The sequence below is a fragment of the Malaclemys terrapin genome, chromosome 11 (genome assembly GCF_027887155.1).
Source record: "Malaclemys terrapin pileata isolate rMalTer1 chromosome 11, rMalTer1.hap1, whole genome shotgun sequence".
Classification (NCBI taxonomy): Eukaryota; Metazoa; Chordata; order Testudines; family Emydidae; genus Malaclemys; species Malaclemys terrapin.
Window position 1 is genome coordinate 63,561,028 of NC_071515.1, and position 24,945 is coordinate 63,585,972.

Below are 24,945 nucleotides of genomic sequence, written 5' to 3' on the forward strand. Positions count from 1 at the left end.
CTCGACATGGCAACTAAAAAGTAATTTAAGCTTAATTCAAACCTCTCTGCTTGCAGACAAGATTGTGACTGATCAAAGGGAAGCATGTGGGTTGCCGAAGGAGGCTGGGGAACGAGGCATGATGCAAGGCGCAAGTTGTAATGGGCTGTACAATGAAAACCATCATTTTACTTCAGCTAGTTCTTCATCTCACAAATGAAGTTCGCGGCGGATTGTAGGCATGAAAGGCACCGCCACGGGGGATGGCCCCAGTAGCCTCCACTCGCTTCCACGTTATGCCAGACGAGAGCTTGGAAGGGACAGTCACTGAAACGCTCCTCGCTGCGGCTGGTGTGGCGGCACCTTTGGGGGGTAGGGTCCTGCCCTGCCCCGGCTCCAGATCCGCCTGGCGGGCGGCTCAGCTGGGAAGGCGCTTTATGGCTGCAGGCAGCGCTTCCCAGGGAGTCAACATGCACCCACCATGGCACGGGACCGCGGGCTCCTCAGCAGACAGGGCTAGGGGCACGAGGCGCGCTCAGCCGGCGGGGGCGGGCATGCTCCGGAGCGCTGCGAACTGCTGCACGCGGGCACCGCCCCGGGGGGAGCGAGCCGCGCTGGGTCACAGCTCCGCCAGCCAGCAATGAGCGTGCCCCCGCCTCCCCTCGAGCCCGCTCGCCCCCCACCCGGCCGAGGCCTCCCGCACGTTCTCGACGGGCACGCGGCTGTGTCCCCCCCCCCCATTAGAGAGGGGTGTGAGGGCGAGAGTAACCCGGACCAAAGCCTTTCGGGGGGAGTTACCCTGCAAGACAGAGCAGAGAGGCGCCTTCCTACCAAACACACGTGGCTGGGGTATGGTCAGTCCCCCCCCCCAACACACACACACCGGTAGTTGGGGCAGAGCCCCTCCCCCCGCACCTCCGCTGAAACACAGGTGGGGAGGTTAAGGGCAGCGTCTCCCCAACACACACTGGGGGGTTAGGGTCAAACACCCGCCGCTCAACACACAGGTGGGTGGGTAAAGGTCAACGCCCCTTACCCCACCCCCATACACACACACACTGGGGATTAGGGTCAGAGTCCCCCCCCCACACACACACACACAGAACTAGGTAACTTAGGGACCGAGGCCCCCTACACTGGTAACCTCCCCCATGCCAGGGGAGGCGTTGGGGGTGAGAAGCTGGAGGTTCGTGACCGCCCGTCTGTCCCCACGGGTCCCTGCGGTGTGGGTGGCGGGCAGCCGAGCCCCTGCCGCCTGGGGGGGGTGTGCTGGTTAGTGGCAGAGCCCTCCCTGCAGACACACACTGGGGGGGGGGAGAATGCAGAGCGGGGGACCCAGCACCCCTGCAAGGAAACCCCCCCCTCCAACCGCCGGGGGGGGGTAGGGTGGGGGCTCCCTACCCTTCCCAGACCGCGTGGGGCTGCAGCGTAGGGACAAAGCCCCGCAGCCCAGGATGGGGCAGGGGCAGAGCCCGACCCACCGGCCAGTGTGTATCAGTAGCTCAGCGCCTGAGCCCCCACCGCCTTGGGGAGGGGCTCGGCTTGGTAGTGACCCCTCCCCACACACACACACACGCATTAGGGGCAGGAGCGGGAGCCCGTTCCCAGGGGCGGGAGGGGGGGTCTCTCGATCAGCGCCGGCGGGGGGGTGGGAAGGCTCCCTCCCCTCCTCCCCCAAGAACTTTCTCCCTCCCCCTTTCCCGAGTGTGCCGGGAGGCCCCTCTCCCCTCCCCTGTCACATGGTGCGGGGGAGGGGGGCAGAGGGAGACTTTTCTCTCTCCGACTCCCCCCCAGCTCCGGCCAGTCTCCGCTCCCAACTCCTGGAGGCAGCGCGGAGCCGGGCGGGCGATGCGGGCTCCCGGAGCTGCTCTCCGCAGCGGCGCGGGGAAGAGGCTCGGCGGCACCGCGCCCCGGCTGCCCGACTGCTTCTGATGCGCCGCGGCGGGGGCCGCGCAGCCCGGGGTCCCGGCTCCACGAGGATGTGGCTCCTCTTCGGCGCGGCAACTTTCTGGGGATTGGTCCTGGCTCCAGGTAGGAGTCGCGGGGCAGTGCGCCCCTGGGGGCCGGGGCAGGGCGGTGTATCAGCCGCCCGGCGCCCGCAGCAGCAGCTCCCCGCCGGTCTCGGCGCTGCCACCCGCTCCCCGCCACGCTGCGAAGTTCGCGCTGCCATTCAACAGCTGCTGGCAGCAACTCCGCTGGGGTGGGGCGGCCCCTTCCCCCGGCACTGCGCCCCGCGGGGAGCCTCTGCCCAGCCCGTGCCCCGCTGGCCGCCCGCCCTCCCCTGGGCAATGCACCAGCCCCGCTGGTGCGCGAGGATCTGCTCAGCTGTGGGGCATCGCTCGCGGATCGCAGTCTCCAGCACTGAGGCCAGCTCCCTGCGCAGCGCTCGCCCCCCTGTCCCCGCGCTCCTAGCACTGACTGAGGCCAGCTCCTGTGGGCGATTGCATGGAGAACAGCATCGCTCCGGCGCTCTTCCAGCAGCCCCTAGCACTGAGCCCAGCACGCCTGTCTGGTGCCTGGGAACAGCTCGGTTCTGGGTCCCTTTTACCAGCCTCCGCCCTGGGAGCAGCGGCGGTGTGAATTGAATCGGCATCGTCAGCCAGGCTCGGGGTCCCCTGTGGCATTTTGCTGCCCCCTGTGCGATGCACGAGGGACCAGCTCTGCCAGGGGTCCCCAGCGAGATGCAGAGGGAACAGCGGGGCTCTCTTCGTGCAGCGCCCATTTCCCTGACATGCCCGGGGACAGCTCCTCTGGGTGACGATGTAGTGGAGAAGCGGCTCACCTCGAGCAGTCCCTCCCCCCAGCATGGAGGGCCTGTGACTGACAGTTTCCTGCACTTCGTGTTGGAAAAGGACCTAGTTTACATGATAAAAGAGGGAAGCGAAGACTGCTTTGCAGCTGTAATTGTGCATGGCAAAATAGTAATTAAATCATTTGTAATTAATTAGTAGTTAAGTAAACCCGACGGCACAGATAAGAGCTGAAGCGCATCTGTTAGCCCGGTTACTGTCCCCCGAAGCACGGATAGTTCTTATCCCACTGCTTTAAGGGGACTCCAGCGGGGTAGAGTGGGAGCTGAGACTGCCGGGTCGGTGGATAAGTGGTATCAATTTCTTTTCAGTCCTGTTCTTTTTACTCTGCCCCCTGCTGGCTGCAGCGTTTGCTGTTGCTCCCCAGGGAGTTTGGATAATTCAAAAAAGTGAGTGGTTGGCTAGGGCTTGCTTCGCTCATGTAGACTCCCCGTTTGTACATAGTTAACTGATTATAAGAAAATGGGTAATTGTAAGGCATAGCTTCAGCTAAATGGGCCAGGTTTGGAGACGAATCTTTTGGCCAAACCCATATTTTTGCTTTGCTGCTAAATAGATAGGAACAGCAGAGTGAAGAAAAAATAAGTAGCATTTTTTTTTGGCATATGCAGATCTACTCTGAGCAAAACTCTGTCTATTCCAGGATTTGGTCTGCAAATACAGTGTTACCAGTGTGAAGAATTCCAGCTAAATAATGACTGCTCTGCTCCAGAGTTCATTGTGAACTGCACAGTGAACGTTCAAGACATGTGCCAGAAAGAAGTAATGGAAAAAAGTTCTGGTAAGAACTTAATTACACTCTTCCTGGTTTATTTGGTATTGTTTGGTGCTCTTAGCCGCATTTGTTCATTTTTCTCTAGTACGAAGTTTTAGCTTAAGATATATTATGTTATTACTAAAAGGACTTTGTCTCAAATTTATTGTATTTCTCTGATACTTTAGGATAATTTTCTTTTAAAATTAAAAGTATTGAAACTTACAAGACAACCGTTAATAAAGATGTTAAAATATGGCCTTATGGTCAGATTTAGTTTCACAGCATTGGAAAATTAATAACAAATTAGTTTAATCTCATTATAGTTAATTACATGGGCCTTTCCCAAGTGATGGAGGAAAAGTGCATTAAATTAGTAATTCCTTCTTTATTTATTCCAGCAATTCACATAGAGTAAAGGTTGATCGTATAGGATAGAAAGCTGAGCTATGGGCTTTCATCCAGAAGACAGTGAGGCAGAGAAAGATAGGCCAATGATAGATAAGAACATATTGGAATTCAAGTGGGCATTGCTGAAAGAATGAATTGGGCATATGGATGTTATCTCTGAAAATTCTTTAGGGGCTCTGTCACAGTTCTAATTAATTTTAGAATACAGTGCACTGCTTTTAGTTTTTATTCAAAGATCACTAATATTTTCAAGAGAAAGCCAACCATGTTTGTTCTTCTCTCCCTAAATCATCTCTGGACTGGGCTGTAAATCAATCCATCACATCAAATACTTCAAGATATTTTTAGAGATTTTGGGGGGCAGGTGTTTTGTTTGTTAAACTTCAGGACCCATCATAGTCATCTAACTGGGTAAAAAGTTCCAGCTTTATAAGAGACTTTTGGGTTGGGCACTGTGATAGAGAAAAGTGGTTGGCTGGTTGCTATTTCATATAGCTTCCTGCTGCTATCATAGCCTCTAGCTGTGATGTTTGTAGGGGCAGAAAGAGCTAGGATAGTACTGGCTCTCAGGAGTTCCTCAAATTCGATACGACGTGCACATTGATGAGCGACGGTTCAGGTTGAGAAACCCATCTACAAGAGGCAGGAACCCAGAAGATCTATATAGATGGGAGTATGTAGTACCACTGATTTGGAGGGAAAGGATCTCGGATGGATAGAGTGGCTCACAGCTGAGGGCAACAATTTATACATGCCTGTTGATTAAGGACATTATATAGGACAGTTTTGGTGTTTATGTAAATAAAGCTGCAGCCTGTCTCCTTCCAACAATACCAGATTCCCTCTGTTAATAGGAAAAGTAAGTATAGCTACAAGTCTTGAAATGTAAAATAGTTTCCACCTAAACCAAAGTGATTAATACTATTAAAATCTTCTACAGAAGTAAGTGATATTTACCAAGGTATTTATCAACAACTCTGATCTCACAGCTAGCCATAGATTAATGCCCTGCAAATCATGAGAAAGTGGTAAAATTGCCTCGTTAGTAAATAGAGAATGCATTGTTGGCATTCTTCTCAGTGCAGGTAACACCATACACATAGTACTACACCTCTAGCTACTTTGTAAAGTATTTGGAATTTGTTCTGAACAGAAAGAAAAAGATATATACTTAAGGGAAGATTAGTCACCATTCAATAAGAGAACTCAACTTTAAAATGTGAACATATTTTGGGTAAAAACACGTTTTTCTCTTTACTTCAAACATGAGTATCTTCTTTCAAGAAAGGAGTATTTATTCAGAGAAGGCGGTAGAGGTTTGAGACAGTTATGGGTTGTGAGGTGCTTTGAACCTATGCATAATTTTAGACAAATATTTGAAATGCAGTTTGAAGGCTTTGCCACATGCACCCCAAATATTCTATAAGCTTTTAAATAGGTTTGAATGGATGATGTGGAGTTTGAAGTGCTATACAAATCCTATGTAGTCAAATACAGATCCCTCCCAGTAAAACACGTAAACTATCCTCATTTAACTCTTGCCATTTTCTTTCCTCTTATCCCCTTCCCTTACCACAACATTTTTATTCCAATTAGGCTGACCAGACAGCAAGTGTGAAAAATCGGGACAGGGGGTGGGGGTAATAGGAGCCTATATAAGAAAAAGCCCCAAATATCAGGACTGTCCCTAAAAAATCAGGACATCTGGTCAGCCTGATTCTAATGTACAATTTCAAACTATAACCACCTCCAAACAAACATCTGTAATCTTGTCTTCGGCTGAATGTTAGACAAAGAAGTGTTTGCAGTCAGACCTCCTTACGCAAGGAATGGTTTACTTGAGTGTATGGGTATCCAAAAGATTTAAGTGGAAGCCACTCACATAGCAGGTTGTTCAGATTAAAAAAACAACAACAGAGTTGTTCAGATTAAAAAAATCAGATTAACAACTGAGTTTGCAAACTGGCTGATTAAGGTCGTGTGACTACATTAAATTGAAAATATGAATGATTGTGATTGGGTATTAAAAATATATGGCTGCATAAACTTGTCTTCACCACTACCAAGAAACTGGCTTGCAATAGATTAAATAAAGGTAGAGAAACATTTTTAATGAAATGTTCTTTCTATTCTTTTACCTGGGCAATATTACGTTGCCCATAATGAAAGTCTCTGGACTGACGTTTGAATTTTCCCATAGGTAGCTGTCATGCAGTGCATAGCAGACTTTATTCTTATTTGGCTTTGTTCTGTAAATGCAGCACCTACTCATTTTAAGTTAGAGAGTTATAAGTTCCTGTAAAGAAGTAAATTTATTTTTTAACTTAACTATTTAAATTGAGTGAGATTTGCAGTACAGGTTAAGCTCCTCAGTCAGTTCTAGAAAAGATTGGGAGTAAAGCAAGGAGGATTCAGTTAATCATCTCTTATTGGGTTTTCTTCTTGTTGATATTTAAATGTGTGTAAAATAAAATGTCTCATTCTCACAAATTTCATTTAATAATTCAACATTTATTTTATCAGGCCATTTTAAAACTCAGTTTTATATGCTTATCATTGAAAGCTGAAAAGTATTTCAAATATTGATTTTCATTTTATAATAATATTTGAGTTTGAATAATTAACCCAGTATATAAAGAATGTGCATTTGCATTTACTTGTCAGTATGATCTTGTAATTAGTTTTTTCCTCTTGACTAGATATAGTAAAAGGAGTATAATTTAATTTTTATAGACTAGCCAATTTCTGCCTTTAGTAAAATATAGCTGTTAGTAAGCAAAATGTTGCATGTTCTCCTAAACCTTATTTAAAAGTTAAATGTAGTATATTGAGATAAAGTTCATGGTCTGAATCAGTAACCTAATAGACCTAGTTGCCCATCCTTTGCAACATAGACAACTAGATTAATGTATTTTGCTATCAAGGAGGTCACGGATTTACATGCTTGTATACATTTTAGTCATAAGCATGTAGGCAATGGTTATTTTCTTACATATTTGTTAATGCTCATTAAGTTTAACAGTGGTTCAATTTTATTTCTATACTAAGCTCTCATCTATACTACAAAGGGGAACTGCAATTCTAAGAAGCTTTGTTCATTTATATTGTAAATACTTGCTTAAGCCTTACTTTAGTTAAGACAACCCACTCCTGTTTAATTAAGGTAAAATGAGGCTTAAGCTATGTATAAAACCTTACTCTACTCAATCAAAGCATTCTCAGAATTTGATTATAGAGCCAGTTTTATGAAATGTATTTCATCCCTAGACAAGACATTCTAACAATCCTATGTAAAATATGAAATTTTACAAAAATACAAGTTAAAAAAGCACAGTTATGAATATCTTGGATTTTCAAAATACTAATGAATCCAGATATTGCAATCATTCATATTTAAATCAGATCAACATAAGCAGTACCAATCAGATGTTTCCACTAATGTTACAAATTAGCTCTATTTCCTAATTAAAACAATAATAATAAAAGTAGGAAGTATTTGGGTGCAGGAAGCAGTTAAGCATGTACCCAGATGGGTGTCTATACTGAACGAATATACCCTCTTTTTCCTTCCACCCCCCAACACACACGTACTTTTATCAGTTTGTATTGCAATAGAACCTAGAGCACCCATCCAAAATTTACAGAATTGGAGACTTCATGAAGTAAATGACAAAAATGTTCCAAGTTTCAGTACCGTTATTTATGCATTTTGCAAAACTAAGTTTTAGGTGGTAATGGGAGATGGCTTCCAGTGGGAGATGCAAAAGAGCCATATTTCACTACAGGGAATGCACTTTGCCAGCTAATTAGTTAACCTAGTCTTTAAAAAGCATCAATACTTCTCTTCTTTATAGGGAAGAACTGTGAGCTCTGGAGGAGGCACGGAAGCCCATATCAAATACTTTTGGTGCCATAGAAACTAACATAAGGGATAGGTTTTTAAGGTTAGCCTTTCAGCTGAAGAAGCAGCTGATGTTTGCAAGCAGAATACATAGATGAAAAGTTTGATGAATGAGAAGCATTCTTCATGATATTAATTCCATTTGCAACTATTTCAAGAAAACATTGGTAACTGATTTTTTTTTAACTGATTTTGAGCACTGAATCTACAAAGCCGCTGCTTTTCAAGGTGAAAGTGAATACAAAAACAAAGAAACCTAATGCACACTTCTCTCCTTTGGATAGAATGAAATGTTTCAGCTATTCATGTGTTTATTATATATAAATAAAATAAATTCTAAGAAATACAACTTTTCTTCTGTTGGTGATGAGTGACCTGACCACATGGGACTTGATGCAAAACCCACTGAATCCAAGGGGAGTTGGTCTTTCCACTGACTTTGATGGACTTTTATCAGGCCCATAGTCTGCAAAGAGATACAGAAATGCAGCAAATACAGAACCCAATCAATCTCCAAATGGAGAAAACAGTACAACCAGCATCAAGATGTGGTACAAGGCAATTTCTTATCACTATAAATAATGATGTTTTTAAAAATAGAATAAACCCAGAAAATGAACAGAGTAGAAGGAAACCAAGTGTGAGGGGAGAAAAATCAAAGGAAAGGGTTGGAAAATGTAAAATTCTTAGACCATCTCAATGCTCAGTACAGTAACTCCTCACTTAAAGTCGTCCCGGTTAACATTGTTTCATTGCTGATCAATTAGGGAACATACTCGTTTAAAGTTGTCCCTTCTAAGGTCTGTCAGCCACCTGCTTTGTCCACTACTTGCAGGAAAAGCAGCCCATTGCAGCTAGCTGGTGGGGGCTTGTAACCAGGGTGGACGGAGAGAGACCGAGAGAGCCGGGGCAGCAGCTGCTGCCTCAACTTCCTGATCCACTTAAAAAGATAATGCATTTAAGAGTGGGTCAGCTTACTTAAAGGGGCAGTGTGCATATCTCTCTCTCTCCCACACACAAGGTATGTGTCTGTCTCAGTCTGCTATGCTGTCTCCCCTCCCTCATGTTCATGCTGCCTTGTGTGAGAGGCTACGCTACATTAACAACAATGTGTTAACCCTTGAGGGCTCAGCCGAGTGCTAGTTCATCATTTAGCAGCAAGGCATTCCCTGGGAAATATCCCTCCCTCTTCCACTCTCTAACTTAGGGTGACCAGACAGCAAATGTGAAAAATCGGGACAGGGGGTGAGGGGTAATAGGAGCCTATATAAGAAAAAGACCCAAAAATCGGGACCGTCCCTATAAAAATCGGAACATCTGGTCACCCTACTATAACTTCACCACCTCAACCAAGCTTCACAATCATCATAGCTGTGAACAGTATTAAATTGTTTGTTTAAAACATATACTGTGTGTGTGTGTCTAGTTTTTTGTCTGGTGAAAAATATTTCCCTGGAACCTAACCCCCCCATTTAAATTAATTCTTATGGGGAAATTGGATTCGCTTAACATCGTTTCGCTTAAAGTCGCATTTTTCAGGAACATAACTACAACCTTAAGTGAGGAATTACTGTAGCTATAACAGGCTATTGAATTTTTAAAACAAGGCTTCATGCTCTTGCTACCTCTCTGTTATGTAGCTTTTAAATCTATTTTTCACTGTTTCTGTTACATCATTCACCTAGTATCTGCATTAGAAATGGCACTTGAAAAAAGGTAAAAAGAGTTTTGCAATAGGCCTTACAAAAAAAGTTTCTAAAATCCCATCTTGCTATCTAGAGAAATTTAGGTTAGTTATAAAGTTTCCCTGTAAATGAAGTCACTTACAACCTCATCAATTCAATACACCTGCAATAAAAGGTTCTCTTCTTTCTTTTTTTTTTTTTAATTTACAGTGGCATTTCCCATGCATGCACTTGTATAGAATCACTGCAGTATAATTAAAGCAATTACTGTAATTGTACACTTAAAGTAGTGCCTAGGAACATGACAATCATTTCACTGGTGAATTTTAATTGATGTTTCTAAGGCTCTTCATGATACTGATTTCCAAGTCCCTCCTTTTATCAAGCAGAGGGAAGCTGACGTTAAAGTTCTACCACAACTAGTCCTACATTAACACCTTCACCTCTGATTTCTTTGCTGCCACATTCAAGTTGCACCATATATGTGGTTCTTAAGGGCTACACAAGTATATACTCCTCTCCTGCACATGCATAACTCCCATTGACTCAAGGATCAGTTACACATTGGCATCAAGGGGAGAGTGTGCCCTGTGTACATTTATTGACAAAAGATTATAATAGCCAACAAAGTTTAACATCTTCCGAATCTCTCTAAGCATTAGGGTTTTATAGGTAATAGCTATAATCTTCTTTAACTTCATCTTTATCACTTAAAAATTTACAGAAAAGAATATGTACCAATTCGTACAGTGGTTTCAGGGTGTGTGGTTTTTGTTTGTTTGTTTGTTGTTTTTTTAAAGAACAAAATCAAAAGTGATTAAAGTCTTTTGTCTTAATAACTCAGTGGCGTTGGAAATAAGGAGGGGAATGAAGAGATCATTTTCAAAACTAATCTAACACTTAGCCCAATATATTTTATTAGTATTTTTCAAATGTATAAAGTAACTTAGTGCATGACATTGTTAGCAAATAGCATCTTGTTCTGCACTGTTAGATGCTCAACAGAATCAAAGCATAGTAACCAATATCCACGGCACCTAGATCCTTTTTGTTGGGGGGTGTGAATAAAAGCTTACATATGAATAAAAGGATTATAGTATATGCCATTAACTTTCACTATATGCTGTAAACTTTGAGATCTGGATATATTACCATTCAGAAACTGTTTTCAGATGCAAAAGCTGTAGGGCATGTTCTCTTATTAATAAATTGCTTTCTATCTTTCGGTTGCCTACAACACTACAAAGCAAGCAGGAGATAAACTGAATTAAGTGCATTAGATAAGGTGAAACCATGGAGAGTTTATAATAAATTGCTTTTTGTGTGTGTTTTAGCTAGTTGTGGACTTCAAGTAGTTTATGACTTGAAAAACCATGAAAAGGATCCAAATGCAAAAGTGATGAAGTGTTGTATTATTTTAAGGAAGTTGTGATATCTGGTACAGTGCATTTCATTTCTCACAGGTCATGGACAATAGCTTTTTATGTTTTTCTATTTCTGGGCTTGTCTGAAAAATATGTACAATGATAGGCTATGGTGCCCATAGGCTGGTATCTCTGAATTCTGTCTCTTCAGAGTACCATATTGTGCTCCACATTTCACATATAAATGAATCTGAATTTCAAAAACCATTTCCAGTGACCTGCCCAGATTTTTCTCTAACTCCCAGGGAGCTAAACACAAGCAAGTATATTTAATGACAACAATGTAGTTATTTTCGTTTTATAGCAGGGGCATCCACTGGCAAAACTGAGAGTAATCACAACTGCGGCATCCATAGTACGTAGCGTTCTAATGGTGGTGGTAACAGTGACACTCTCAATGTGAACTAAAAATCATTTTAAACCCCCCAACCCAATGGCCTCATCCTGCTCACAGTGAAGTCCAGGATAGCAGGATCGGGTCCTCAAGTGTTAAATATCCCAAATCAATAGCAAAATATATATTTAGATTTAAACCATAAATACATACTTTAAACAACAAAATACTCACAAATTAGGTCCTTCTTTATTTACCCATCAATGCCTGAATGTAGGTTTCTGGGTTAAACTTGCAAGAGCTGACGACATTAGCCCCAGTCCTGCAAATATGTATATTGGCAAATAGCTGTACACATGCAAATAGATGCACCGAACTCAATAAGGCTCTTGAAAAATATGTGGACTATTCACATGCATAAAGTTATTTATGTATGTAAATGTTTGCAGGATTGGGACCATTTAACACTCAAAATAGTATAAGGACTATGGCTCCCTAATTCATTTCAGGGGATTAGTACTATAATCAACACTTGCAAGTAAAATACTAAACTCTGATCCTGAAAGGAAAGAAGCCTGAGTTAATCTCTAATACTGGAAACTAAAATACATTTTGATCTCAATATCCATGATGCTTCCCTACCACGTAGAAAGAAAGGACAGATGACAACTGCACAAGCCAACTGTACTTGAAAAGTTGTACAATTTACTACTTGGCTGCCAGTGCACAGTAAATTGTAAAGAAGAAATAAATACAACAGCAGAAAATAAAAGGTTAAGACTGGAAAATGAAAGCTGAGGTTTGACTGGAATGCAATTGTTTGTAATCCATACTTGGCATTTACTAAAAAAGTCTGTCTGGTAATACAGAAAAAACAGGTGCTGCTCTTAGACTTTGCTAATCAATGCATATTTTTTAGTAGTTTAATGCCTCACTTGTGCTTTGTGAAGCTGGAAGCAATAGGATGGATTTTCCTGGGTCATTATTTAAAACAATATTAACAAGCTGGTTTTGCTTTAGACTTCCAGTGCCATAATTGGAAGGCATGATTTGATGCCATGTTCTTCAATATTGTAAAATAAATCACAGTAATCCAGTCCCTTATTCACTGTATCCAGCAATTATCCTGTTTTCATCTAAGAACATTTTCAGTTCTACAAGACATGGTCATGGCAGAGAGGTCAGAAAGCAGGTAGTCAAGCATCTTTTTAAAAAATATATGTGTTTCTCAAAACCACCTGTTATTACTGTATTTGCACAAACGATTTAAAAATCAAGGCCCTGAATAAAACAATTTTTTAAAATAGTTGCTGCAATCATTCTAAGCATAATTGAAATTGTATATGAAAAACTATTTAGTGCTTGTCTACACAAGGAGTCATTCAGGACGCAGTCAAGAATCAGTCTGAAATGAGTGTCCACACTTGGAGTTATTCAGAAATAGCGATTGCACTTTAAATTCATAGCCTGCCTTAATCCAAATTAACACTCAAGTCATACAAGCCCTTAGGAAGAAAACACTAAAATAATGGATGTAGTTTTCATAACTACACTACCTAAGAATCTAATTGTAATGGATATACTTGCTCCTTAATACATTCATAGGGTCCAATTCTGGAATTCTTACTAGCGTAATGAAAGAGGGGATGCAGGGCCTTGGTTCTAAAGCATAGGTCTTGGAGACAGAAGAGCCGAGTTCTGTCTCTGGTTGTGCTGCAGACTTCAGATCATTTAACCTCATGCCTCAGGTGCCTCATCTATAAATTGAGGATCACAATTAAATATAGTGAAGATTAATTAGATGTTTATTAAATCACTTTGAGATTCTCTCATGGAAGGTAGTACATAAGTACAATTGTTATTAAAACCTAATTAACTTCGGTGTGAGTTTTGAGAGAGTAGGGACAGCAAAATTAGTCTAAAATGAAACTGCACTATTGAGAGAGAGAGAGAGAGAGTGTGTGTGTGTGTGTGTGTGTGTGTAAAATTAAAAGCATGCCCAGTCTTCATCTCTTCCAAGCAGGTTATTCTTTATTAGAAACAAAACAAGAGCACAGGTTTGAGTCTTGTATATGAAGTTATTGCAACAACTTCAGCTTCTTGAATATTAGTCTAGTTGCACATAAGCAAGTTTTGAATACATGATTTCTTTTCAAAGCATAATGCAAGGAAACACTCCTTTTCCACCTGGCAAGAGGTGTCACATTCTAATATGGGTGGGACCTTAGTGGATCAAATATTCATAAAGACTTTTTCTATAAATTGGAGAGAAAGACTTGTGCCATCAAATTACTGCATAATGAATCCTGTGAACAAATACTAGATAAACAGGGATGCTTGTGTGACTGGTGCCTGCTGGATGTGGTGTTCTGTCCCCATCTAGTGGCACTTAAACCACCTAGAGGGTAATGAGTCTGCTACAGCCTTGACTAAGCGGCATGTGGCTTTTAGCTCATGCAGCAGAGACTCACGCACTAAGCTTCAGAGATCCCAGGTTTGATTGCTCCCACTGATGACCAGGGTTTGTCGATGTTACACTTAGTTTTACAAACTAGTGAATGGAGAAAAAGGCGCATGTCAAAGCACCTAGTCTGTTACAAAGGCTGTCCTAGTTAATCTATACCAGAACCTCCACTAGAGCAGGATAATCCTATACCCTAAGCCTTTTCTGGCTTTGCGGTCTGTTTTTGACCATCTATGGGTGTATTAAAAAATCTGAACTCTAAATAATCAAGTCCCACATTTCATATAAATCAAAAGTCATATTTAATTAGATGATATACATCAAAGATTATATTTAATTGTTCTGGCATTACAATAACGGTGGGATTCACAAGGATGGGGTGCATAGGCTGAGTGTTGCTATGCCTATCCTTTAGGTTCCCTGACACCAAGTGGAATTCACAACCCTGACTTAAGTGCCCAGGGTCCCTATACAATGCATGTGGAGAGTTAGGTGTCTAAAAGAAGAGATTCACAGAAGTCAGCACACTGAGCAGGGAGCTGCCTAAACTAGCTAATAGGAAATATTGAGGTGAAGGGTGTGGCCTAAACCCAGCCCTCAAAGGAACTTGGATGCTTAACTCCCTGACTCAGAATTCACAGTCATGGACTGTCTCCTGGCATTCAGGGCCTAAGCCAGGTCAGCCCTTTTTCAAGAAACACTGAGGTCATGGGGCCCTCTTATACCCATTAGACCTGCAGGTCGAGCACTTGCTTAGGATATGGTGGTGGGCTCCCCTAGTGCAAATCTGCATTCTACTTGAGCAGAGCAGGGACTTGAAGACAGGTCTCCTACATCCCAAGTGAGTGCTATGGCTAGTGTGGGCATGACCATGCAGATTTCCCAAGACCCAAAAATTAAAAAATTCAGAGGAATAAGAGCCATTTAGGAGGCTGGTATAACAAAAGTGACATAAGAATGCTTTGTCAGCTTATATACACTGTATTAAATCTTGTCTTTATGGACAAATGCAATAAAAGCCAAGACAGACTTCATTAATCATGAACGTGTATCATTAAAATGAGGCTAATTAGTATTACCTGTTTCACATGGTGTATGCACGTGCAGCTGATTCAGATGAGCTTGACTGAGGCAACAGCTAATTTGCAGCCTTTTTGGTAAGAAGCAAATGCATGAATATGGCAGCAACTTCCCATGCATTGCTTCCCTGTGTCTCCTCTTCTTTACAAAAGCCTATTGGAGGAATAGTTAGCTAGGACCGTGGGGAAGTTCTTAAACTATTCTATTTGATAACCCAGCATTCAGAAACATTATGATGCAAAACATGAATTGGAATTACAGAAATGTCTATTTTAGAACATATTTAATTTAATCTAAGGCCATTTCATCTTTAATTTGGTTTTTAGGCCAGATTCCCAAAGGGACTTAAGGCCACAAACTCCCACTTCAGGTGCTTAAGCCCAGTATTTAGTCACCACTGGCATTTACAACCCCCTTGCTCAGCTGCCATCTAAGTCTGGATGTATCAGTTTCTGCCTAAATTCACTACGTACCAAAAATGTTTACTGTAAAAGTCCCTTAGGTGCCTAGATTCCAGCCGCTGGGCATGCACACTGCATCTCAGGCTGGGTCTACACTACCCGCCTGAATCGGCGGGTAGAAATCGACCTCTCGGGGATCGATTTATCGCGTCCCGTCGGGATGTGACAATCGATCCCCGAATCGACGCTCTTACTCCACTAGCGGAGGTGGGAGTAAGCGCCGTCGACGGGAAGCCGCAGAGGTCGATTTTGCCGCCGTCCTCACAGCGGGGTAAGTCGGCTGCGATACGTCGAATTCAGCTACACTATTCACGTAGCTGAATTTGCGTATCTTAAATCGACTCCCCCCTGTAGTGTAGATGTAGCCTCAGGCACCGTGCAGGGCCTGATCAGGTAGGTGTGCTCAGAGCCTGCCTAACTCTGCATAGACCAGCCTCCTTGCCGGGGAAGAGCAGCTACTGCATACCCATCAGCCCAGTGGTTAGAGCATTCATCTGAAGACCCCAGTTTAAGTCCTTCTTCTGCCTAATGAGAAGGGATTTAAACATGGGTGCGCTAAGCACTGGCCTATAGTCATGTCACGCTTGCTCTCTCTGGCCCAATGGATATTTAATTATTTCTAACCATAGAACAGCTTCAGCAGGAGAGCGCCACATCAGATTATTCCGTAGTCCAACGGTTAGGGCACTCACCTGTGTGATGGAAGCCCCTTCTCATCAGGCAGAAGGGGAAATTGAATCAGCGTCTCTTACATCCCATATGAGTGTTCTAATCACTTGGCTAATGAGCTTTCAACCCAGATTTAGGCATCTAATTCCCTTTGAGGGGCAGGGCTCATGACACACCACGCTCCTTGGCATTTGCTACTGACAGTGGGCTCTTATCACTCTATTGGCTAGTTTAAGCAACTCCCAGCTCAGCATGCTGTGTTTTGTGGACCCCATTTTGAGGTGTCCAATTCTCCCCACACAGTGTAGAGGGCACATGGGCCCCTAACTCAGGGTTTGTGAATTCCACTGGTATCGGCACACCTGAAAGTTAGGACTTGCTTTGCTTAATCCCCTTTGTGAAGCTAACACTTTGTTTCTTGAAACCGTTCTCAATAATTGCTATTCAGTAGACTAAAATGAACACATGTTTGGGCCCAGTGGTGCTCTCAGACTGCTGTGCATTGGTGGAATGCTGGATTGTTTAAAATTCAATGTTATAACTGATCTTCTTCTATACTGGAATGGTTCCCAATTTTTGGTTGCCCTGTTGCTATTTTCTGTTATTGTGTATGAGCTTTTCTTTATGCTCTGGCTGATCTGTTCTGCCATAAGCTCTTTAGGCAGGGGCCTTGCCTTCTATTATGTATCGAAAGCACTAGCATATTCTGGGCAGTGCCAGACAAATAAATATAAGAGAGGTACATTAAAGGCCCACAGAAACTAGTGATACAGCAAAGAGCAAGACACAGAAAGCTTCCTTCTGTGCTCCTGCAGATGCTAAGTACCTTTTGTTTTGCTGGCTTGTGTTTGACATTTTGTTTTTAATAGAATAGAGGTACTAAAAAAATGCCTGCACAAAGCTGGAATATACCGTATTTTTTGCTCTATGTTGCTCGTTGTGTGCTTCATCTGCAGCATATGCAGTAAAGAAGTCCTTAGGGTAGACATGCTTTGCTTACCTTATTTTGAGGTAAGAATAGTAGAATCTTTACTCATAGTCATAAAATGTGATCATGCAGCTACTATGGTACAATAGACTTTCATTTATTTCAGAGATAGGGGAGACAGGCCAATTTTTGCAATGTAGTTGTACAGGCTAAAATGTGTATGGGGCATGAAATAGCCTCCCTGTGGAAATTCCCATTGCTATACGAAAGGACAGGAACACCATGCGCTAGAGACCATAAGAAGATTGCATTACCACATGGGGCACTCCATGATTGCCAAAACTCCCAACTAGTTCATATATGAATGAATGGTACATGCAACATTGGTGTATGCAAAGGTTTGTTTGAATGGGTTTTCCCCTCCACAGTTTATTGTGTTGTTGGACCTGGAAAACGCTAAATGACTTATCTACTGGCTAAGTCTACACTACAACCGCTGCACTGCTGTAGTGCTTGAGTGTAAATGCTACCTACGCTGATGAGGGGGATGCTCCTGTTGATGTAGGTAATCCACCTCCCTGAGAGGTGGTAGCTGGGTTGACGGAAGAGTTCATTCATGAACCTAGCACAGTCTGCACCGATGGGTAGGTTGGCATACCAATGTAAGTTCCTAGTGTAGACCAGCCCTTAGCTGTATGCAGTATTGTATAGTGCAGAACAAATAAGATTTCCTGTCTGAAAGAGCTTATAATTTAAGGGCCCAACTATAATCCTAAAGCAAAGCCAGAGACATGCAATGCTACTCACACTAAACAGTTTTGAACCCAGGTCTCCTGACACTGTTTTAGACATAAAGACAGATCCTGAGGGCCAGCGCCATGAAAGGCCCTTGAATCTCACTCCCTGTAGAGATGCTGGCTGGGGCTCAAACCTCTCCAGGGTAGTAGAGAGCCACACCGGCTCACTACACAGTGAGTATTTGCATCTGAAGAAGGGAGGTTCTTACCCACGAAAGCTTATGCTCCCAATACTTCTGTTAGTCTCAAAGGTGCCACAGGACCCTCTGTTGCTTTTTACAGATTCAGACTAACACGGCTACCCCTCTGATACCTGTTTATTCTGTGCACCGAAAGAGGCAGGTATCCTGTGGGAAAAAAATAGTATGTGATCATGTACTTAGAGACTGTATCATAACGCATAGGCACAAGGAGAATGAATCAAGGTTGCACAGGCAGCCTTAAATTTGTCATTTCCCAGTTTGAGTGCTTGACTTGGCAACCTTCATAAAGTTCTTTTAATATTTTTTGTATGATATATAGCAGAGTCTTAGAGAAAGGCATGTATGTGGGTAGGGTATATATCTTCTCAATGAGTGGTGGGGTGGGTATTGTTTTGGACCATCTGGCATGGTCTAAATTTCTATCAAAATGTTGTTTACATTGTAAAAATATTAGTTGACCACCAGAATTGTCTAAGACCTCTAAACTCAAGCAGCTTACATGACATCTCTTTCTCAAGGAAAAAAAAATCATGGGGTAGCCATCTGCTTACCCACTGTCATAATTTAAAAGGAGCCACACGGAGAGATGTGGCAACTCCATTTATAGGTGGTGCATTAAATTGATGATTTATTTGTATCTGAACCAATGGTATCCATTACTGAGCAGTGAAATCTGTGATGGTAGAAGACAGCATTGTCTTCAACTCCATTAACAGGGGAGAAATTGTTCAGGAAGATGTTTCCAATAGTAATTTCAGTAGGGGTGAAGGAGGACAAAAGAGCATTTCCATCTGCAATCTTCACCACCTAAAAAGTGAAGTCGGAAGAAAAACTGCTTTGAGGTATACAAGCAATAAGGCTTCTAGAGATGGAAAATCCAGAAAGGATGACAGTTATCTAGCCTCTAATCCACAACAGCTACTTTTTAGAAACAGAGAACAGCTAGAATGCAAACTAACCTTTCCGGAGGAGGGTTATAATTTTTCCTTGAATCAAAGTTTGGAGGCAATCATTTGTTCTGCATTCATTCTACCACCTCGAGAAACAGGAGCACTGCCAGCATTTCTGCGGCCTAGGCGGCGGAAGGTCCCGCCCCCCACAGAGGCGGTGAAAGGTCCTGCCGCTGAAATAGTGCCGCGGTCGCCGCCCCCCAAATTGTAGTGCCCTAAGCGACCTAGGTCGCCTAATGGGTTGCGCCGGCCCTGTCGAGAAACCAGGACCAAAGAGCTATGAGCTAGTCTTCTATAATAACCATCTCTAAGATTTCTGTGATTCAGGGCTTCATATCTTTTGCCCCAACTTGTACCAAAAGGGTATGAGGAAATAAGAGTTGTATTTGATTAAAAGTTGAGCAAGAAGAAAATAAACTGCCTCGATTGGCAGCAGTTTTTCCTATTTTTCAGCCTACTTGCTTATCTTTATTGTACTGTGTGAAGAAGGATGTACTGTACTGTGTACAGCATGCCAAGCACAGCAAAACCCTTTTTCCATGTAAGTTGAGTTGCTACCTGACAGCTCCTAGAATCATCTTGAAAATGCAGATACTTTCTATGTAACAGCTCCTTTGAACGCACATCCAGCTGTACTTTTTTATTTATAAAAAGATCTCTTGGATGTGGAGAGTTCTAAGGAAGCCAAGGAGCTGCCACAGACCCAACTATAAGAATGCTGCACAGTTTTAATTATCTAAAGAAGAATCTGAGTCTAATTCAGATTACTGCTACTGCAGCTGGAAATGGGAATAAACACTCATTGGGGAATGGAATTTCCTATTGGAAGAAACAATCACCAAGACACCACGAGAGATGAATGTTACAATGAGGTTTTATTGCCAGTCAGATCATTCGTTCTACTTAAGCATGAATGTGTTCCATCTGTGCATGAAACTACAGTGCTAGAGTTTTAAAATTCCACCTGCAGGAATTTAGTGTTTCTTTGTACATGAACTCTATTATTCAATTGAATTCATGCTGGAGATAGAAAGCTCTTAATGGCAGTGAAGTTAAGGCTGTAGGCATATATGATCTTCCTGATTGAGGTCTTCAGAGTTCCCTGGTGAAAATAAGGATGCTTACATTTGAGGGCATTACAAACTGTTCACAGCAGTGAACATAGTCTTTCAGTCAAAGGAACATGACTTGGAGGCTCCATCGTGTCAGATACCTAAACCATAAGTCACTGTGGATGCAAATCACGTGGAATGGGGAAGAATCATCTCTGTCAAAGAAAAATGCTCAGCAGCAGAAGAAAAACTACATATAAACAGAACAAAATCATGCACCTCTGTTACTAACATTCTAGAAGCTTAATAGTTAGGCAGGGGGAAAAAATCAAGATTCAATGTTCTTGACATGGAAGACCTTTTAAATATAGATGATTGGATGAGCCAGAAGCCTGCAGATGAGGGAAAGGACTCATCACCAAGGTCTGATCTTCTAAAATAGAAATGGGAAACACTCAGCATGCCTTTTCTCATTTAATGCTGATACAAAAACAGTGATTTCTCAAGAAATAGAGAAAATTAGCTCTAGCAATGGCCATGCAAGTAGCAAGGCTGGGACAGGGCTTGTGCCCTTCAAATGCTGGAGAATAAATGTGGACAAAGCACCAGACATTTAAAAAAAAAAAGAGAAAGAGAAATTGGGATGCTAACATAATGAACATACCAGGGGTAACCCTGTTGGAGCTCCTGGACAGGAATAATCTATTTCCAGGGTCACACCCACATGCAAAATTGACATCCGTATATGAAAGGAAAAAAGGCCCTTGTAAACAAAGTTTACCCAAAATAAGGAAGATGCACTTCTGTCCTTAAGGTGAGATACCATGGCAGCATCAATATTCAAAGATGAATCCAACATAGTGGGTGAAATCTTGGCTCCAAGCAGGTCATTGATTTAATTAAGATCAGGATAAAAATAAGAAGAATTTTCTTTAGATAACTTTATATTGGCGTCGATTTTGAAAGTTCCACTACACTAGAACAGTACCAGTTTTGGGGCAACATGCAGGGAATTGATTAAATCAAGACCAATAGCTGCTTTTCCTCTCCAAGCAATATTGCTGAGCATCGGAAATAATTTCCCCTGGGGCATAAACCAAATTGACTGTGCACTGGAGAGGTTCACGGCAATTGGTGGGGAAGATGGCTTTGTTCTGCGGTAACTATTACTGCTTAAGGCCTCTACTAGACCGTAAAACTAGTGCACTGCTCTCTCTTCCCCATTCACATGGGATTTAGCCAGTGGACCTACATATCATAGCTGGCTATCCACACGCCCATCTCCTTGGTCTCCTCCCCAAACTCAGCCTCAAGGAGCCCTTGTTGGGCTGTGATTCATGGTGTACATGGGCACATAATTCTTCTAGTGACTCCTCATATCCTTATGTCAATCCACCTAAGAAGGAACTTGCCCATAACTATTAGTGACCTACCCCCAGGGGGCGGGATTTAGAGAGGGTTAAAGATGTATGTATGTAATTTTAAAACTATACTTAATTCCTTTCAAGTCAGTGGTAGTTAAGTATGTACTTAAAGTTAAGTATCACTTAAGTTCTTTCCTGTCAGCTAATTACGTTACACATAAAGGTTTATGCTTCAGAACTGCACATTATGGTTAGCACAAAAGCTTAATATTGAGCATTCTGTCATTATAGTATTACTGAGGGAGCATTGGGTGGGCAAGGCTAAACAACAACCCAGAGATACAGCTTTGAAATCTTCAGTTTCTGTGCTGGGAAGCAGCATGGTCAACTGCATAGGACCAAAAGCTGGAGTTCGGAAACCAGAATTCTAACCCCGACAGTCATTGACTTGCTCTGTGAACCTTAGCATGTCGCTTCATCTCGCTGTGCATCATCTGGAAAGTGGGGACACGGATACTTGCTTGCCTTTATAAAGTGCTTTGAGTTGTACTGATTAATGCATAATATTAAAAAAATTGTTAGAAGTAGGGCTGTCAAACGATTAAAAAATTAATTGCGATTAATCGCACCGTTAAACAATTTATATAAATATTTTTGAATGTTTTCTACATTTTCAAATACATTGATTTCAATTACAACACAGAATACAAAGTGTACAGTGCTCACTTTATTTTTGATTACAAGTATTTGCACTGTAAAAAAAAAATACTATTTTTCAGTTCACCTAATACAAGTACTGTAGTGCAATCTCTATCATGAAAGTTGAACTTACAGATCTAGAATTATGTACAAAAAACTGCATTCAAAAATAAAACAATGTAAAATTTTAGAGCCCACAAGTCCACTCAGTCCTACTTCTTGTTCAGCCAATCGCTAAGACAAACAAGTTTGTTTACATTTGCAAGAAATAATGCTGCCCACTTCTTGTTTACAGCATCACCTGAAAGGGAGAACACACATTTGCATGGCACTGTTGTAGCCAGTGTCGCATGATATTTACATGCCAGATGCACTAAAGATTCATATGTCCCTTCATGCTTCAACCACCATTCCAGGGGACATGCATCCATGCTGATGACAGGTTCTGCTCAATAACAATCCAAAGCAGTACAGACCGACGCATGTTCATTTTCATTATCTGAGTCAGATTCCACCAGCAGAAAGTTGATTTTCTTTTTCGGTGGTTCGGGTTCTGTAGTTTCCGCATCAGAGTATTGCTCTTTTAAGACTTCTGATAGCATGTTCTACACCTTGTCCCTCTCAGATTTTGGAAGGCACTTCAGATTCTTAAATCTTGGGTTGAGTACTGTAGCTATTTTTAGAAATCTCACATTGGTACCTTCTTTGCATTTTGTGAAATCTGCAGTGAAAGTGTTCCTAAAATGAACAACAGGTGCTGGGTCATCATCCGAGACTGCGATAACATGAAATATATGGCAGAATGTGGGTAAAACTGAGCAGGGGGACACTCCCACAAGGAGTTCAGTCACAAATTTAATTAACACATTTTTTTTAACGAGTGTTATCAGCATGGAAGTAGGTCCTCTGGAATGGTGGCTGAAGCATGAAGGGACATATGGATGTTTATCATATCTGTCAGGTAAAGACCTTGCAGTGCCGGCCACAGACGTGTCATGCAAATGTCTTTTCTCACTTTCTGGTGCCATTGTAAATAAGAAGCGGGCAGCATTATCTCCTGTAAATGTAAACAAACTTGTTTGTCTTAGCGATTGGCTGAACAAGAAGTAGGACTGAGTGGACTTGTAGACTCTGAAGATTTACATTGTTTTGTTTTTGAGTGCAGTTATGTACGACAAAGATTGCACTACAGTACATGTATGAGGTGAATTGAAAAATACTGTCTCTTTCGTTTATCATTTTTACAGTGCAAATATTTGTAATAAAAAATAATGTACACTTTGATTTCAATTACAACACAGAATACAATAGATATGAAAATGTTGAAAAAATCCAAAATATTTAATAAATTTCAGTTGGTATTTTATTGTTTAACAGTGCAATTAAAACGGCGATTAATTGCAATTAATTTTTTATCATGTTTACTTTTTTTTTTTGAGTTAATCATGTGAGTTAACAGCGATTAATCAACAGCCCTACTTAGAAGCTAACACACTATACTGGTTGGCATGTTATTTCAGAGTAAAGAAACTAAGAAGTGAGCAGCTGAATGTGTGTTCCGGGCATTTTTTTCTTTGGCTAGGGCATCCCCTTTCCTCTCAGACTGACCGTCTTGGCCTATCAGCTTGAACATAAAAATCAAAAGGGTCTGGGTGGGATTTTAAAAAGCATTCATCGGTGGCCTCACTTTGCTCCTACTGACATGAGCACTTTTTAAAATCCTACTTAAGATATCTATAGAGGAATGAGGTTTTTATTAATCTTGAATTCATGTAACACTTACTAAGCATTTACTACACTTCCACCCCTTCCTCTCCCTAACCTTCCCCCAGATAAATTGGGCAAAAAACCCCCAAGGATTCATGGCTGTATTATGTGCCCTATCCAAATCCAAATTTCTGTCATATCACATAAAGGAAAGACCCTTGAAGTATTGAGTGGTAATAACTGTTTATTTTACAAACTAATAAAATTTTTTAAATACAGGATTGTGTGCATCAGAATGTAGAGTGTACTGCTTTTTATTCAGTTAAAAACAGTTTGAGATATTAGCTTTTAAAGGAACGCCTTCAACTTTAAAAAAGATAATTTCTCTTCAAATTGTTTTTACCCTCTCCTAAAATAACTAGAACTGAACAAAATTAGAGAAATCTGTTTGTTGGTTTTCCTTGTGCATTGAACTTTGTGTTTAGTCATTTTCCCCTCCCAAAGTCAGCGAGTTACCCATCTTCGTATATTTTTTCCCCACAAGGCAACAAGCAAGAGCAACATTTTTAAAACATTGAAAAAAATGTAATTCTAAAGCTACAAAAATTGTGCCAGGGGACTCAGGCCGGTAAAGTATCTGAAACTCAAGTGCCTTTTGAAATTGACTAGATTTCTGCTTCAAAAGCTTTTAACAGGCATTCCAAGGGATTACATTTTTGGTTGTCAAATGTATGGCTTTAAAATGCATATTGTACAACATTAAAAAAAATCTAAAACAATGGCTTTATTTTCATAGCAATGCAGGGATTTTAGTCACACATCTGTTATTCTAACTTATGGAAGTGAGGAGTCTAAATCCCCATATTGATTTGAAAATTTTAACCAGTATTCCCAACTAGCTGTCAGAATCTTCAAACAGGATTCTAACATACACCAAAAGCATGTTCATATCAAGCTAAGTAACTTTTGTTCTGTGTCACAGGAATCCTCTATCGCAAGTCCTGCGCATCTTCTGCAGCCTGTCTAATAGCCTCTGCCGGATACCAGTCTTTCTGTTCCCCAGGAAAAATGAACTCTGTTTGTATCAGCTGCTGTAATACTCCACTCTGCAATGGACCCCGGCCCAAGAAGAGGGGGAATTCTGGCACAGTGCCCAAGGCAGGCATATTAACTACTATTTTGCTCTTAAAATTGGCTCTTTTATCATCAGTGCATTGCTAAACTTAAAGGATTTTTTTTGTCTTGGCATTGTTTGTTCCATGTCCCACATTCT

The 24,945-nt window shown here is 41.9% G+C and overlaps 1 protein-coding gene across 2 annotated transcripts; it reads left to right on the forward strand.

The window, feature by feature from the left end:
* The first annotated feature begins 1,725 nt into the window (after nucleotides 1–1,725).
* On the forward strand, nucleotides 1,726–24,895 carry LYPD1 (LY6/PLAUR domain containing 1). 2 transcript variants are annotated; one of them, XM_054043944.1, is made up of 3 exons: nucleotides 1,726–2,010; nucleotides 3,433–3,570; nucleotides 24,655–24,895. In XM_054043944.1, exons 1-3 carry the CDS (start codon nucleotides 1,911–1,913, stop codon nucleotides 24,891–24,893), a joined length of 477 nt encoding a protein of 158 aa, XP_053899919.1. In that variant the 5' UTR covers nucleotides 1,726–1,910; the 3' UTR covers nucleotides 24,894–24,895. The 2 variants fall into 2 exon arrangements, with proteins under 2 accessions (XP_053899919.1, XP_053899920.1); XM_054043945.1 differs by lacking the exon at nucleotides 1,726–2,010 and adding an exon at nucleotides 2,348–2,733.
* Nucleotides 24,896–24,945: the final 50 nt, after the last annotated feature.

What these genes read in the sequence shown, in the direction of transcription:
- LYPD1 (XM_054043945.1), top strand. Translation starts at nt 2,622, where the DNA reads ATGCACGAGGGACCAGCTCTGCCAGGGGTCCCCAGCGAGATGCAGAGG. An exon ending in CCCGGGGACAGCTCCTCTGG is followed by an intron (nt 2,734 to 3,432) that starts GTGACGATGTAG and finishes TGTCTATTCCAG; the next exon opens with GATTTGGTCTGCAAATACAG. An exon ending in AGTAATGGAAAAAAGTTCTG is followed by an intron (nt 3,571 to 24,654) that starts GTAAGAACTTAA and finishes TCTGTGTCACAG; the next exon opens with GAATCCTCTATCGCAAGTCC.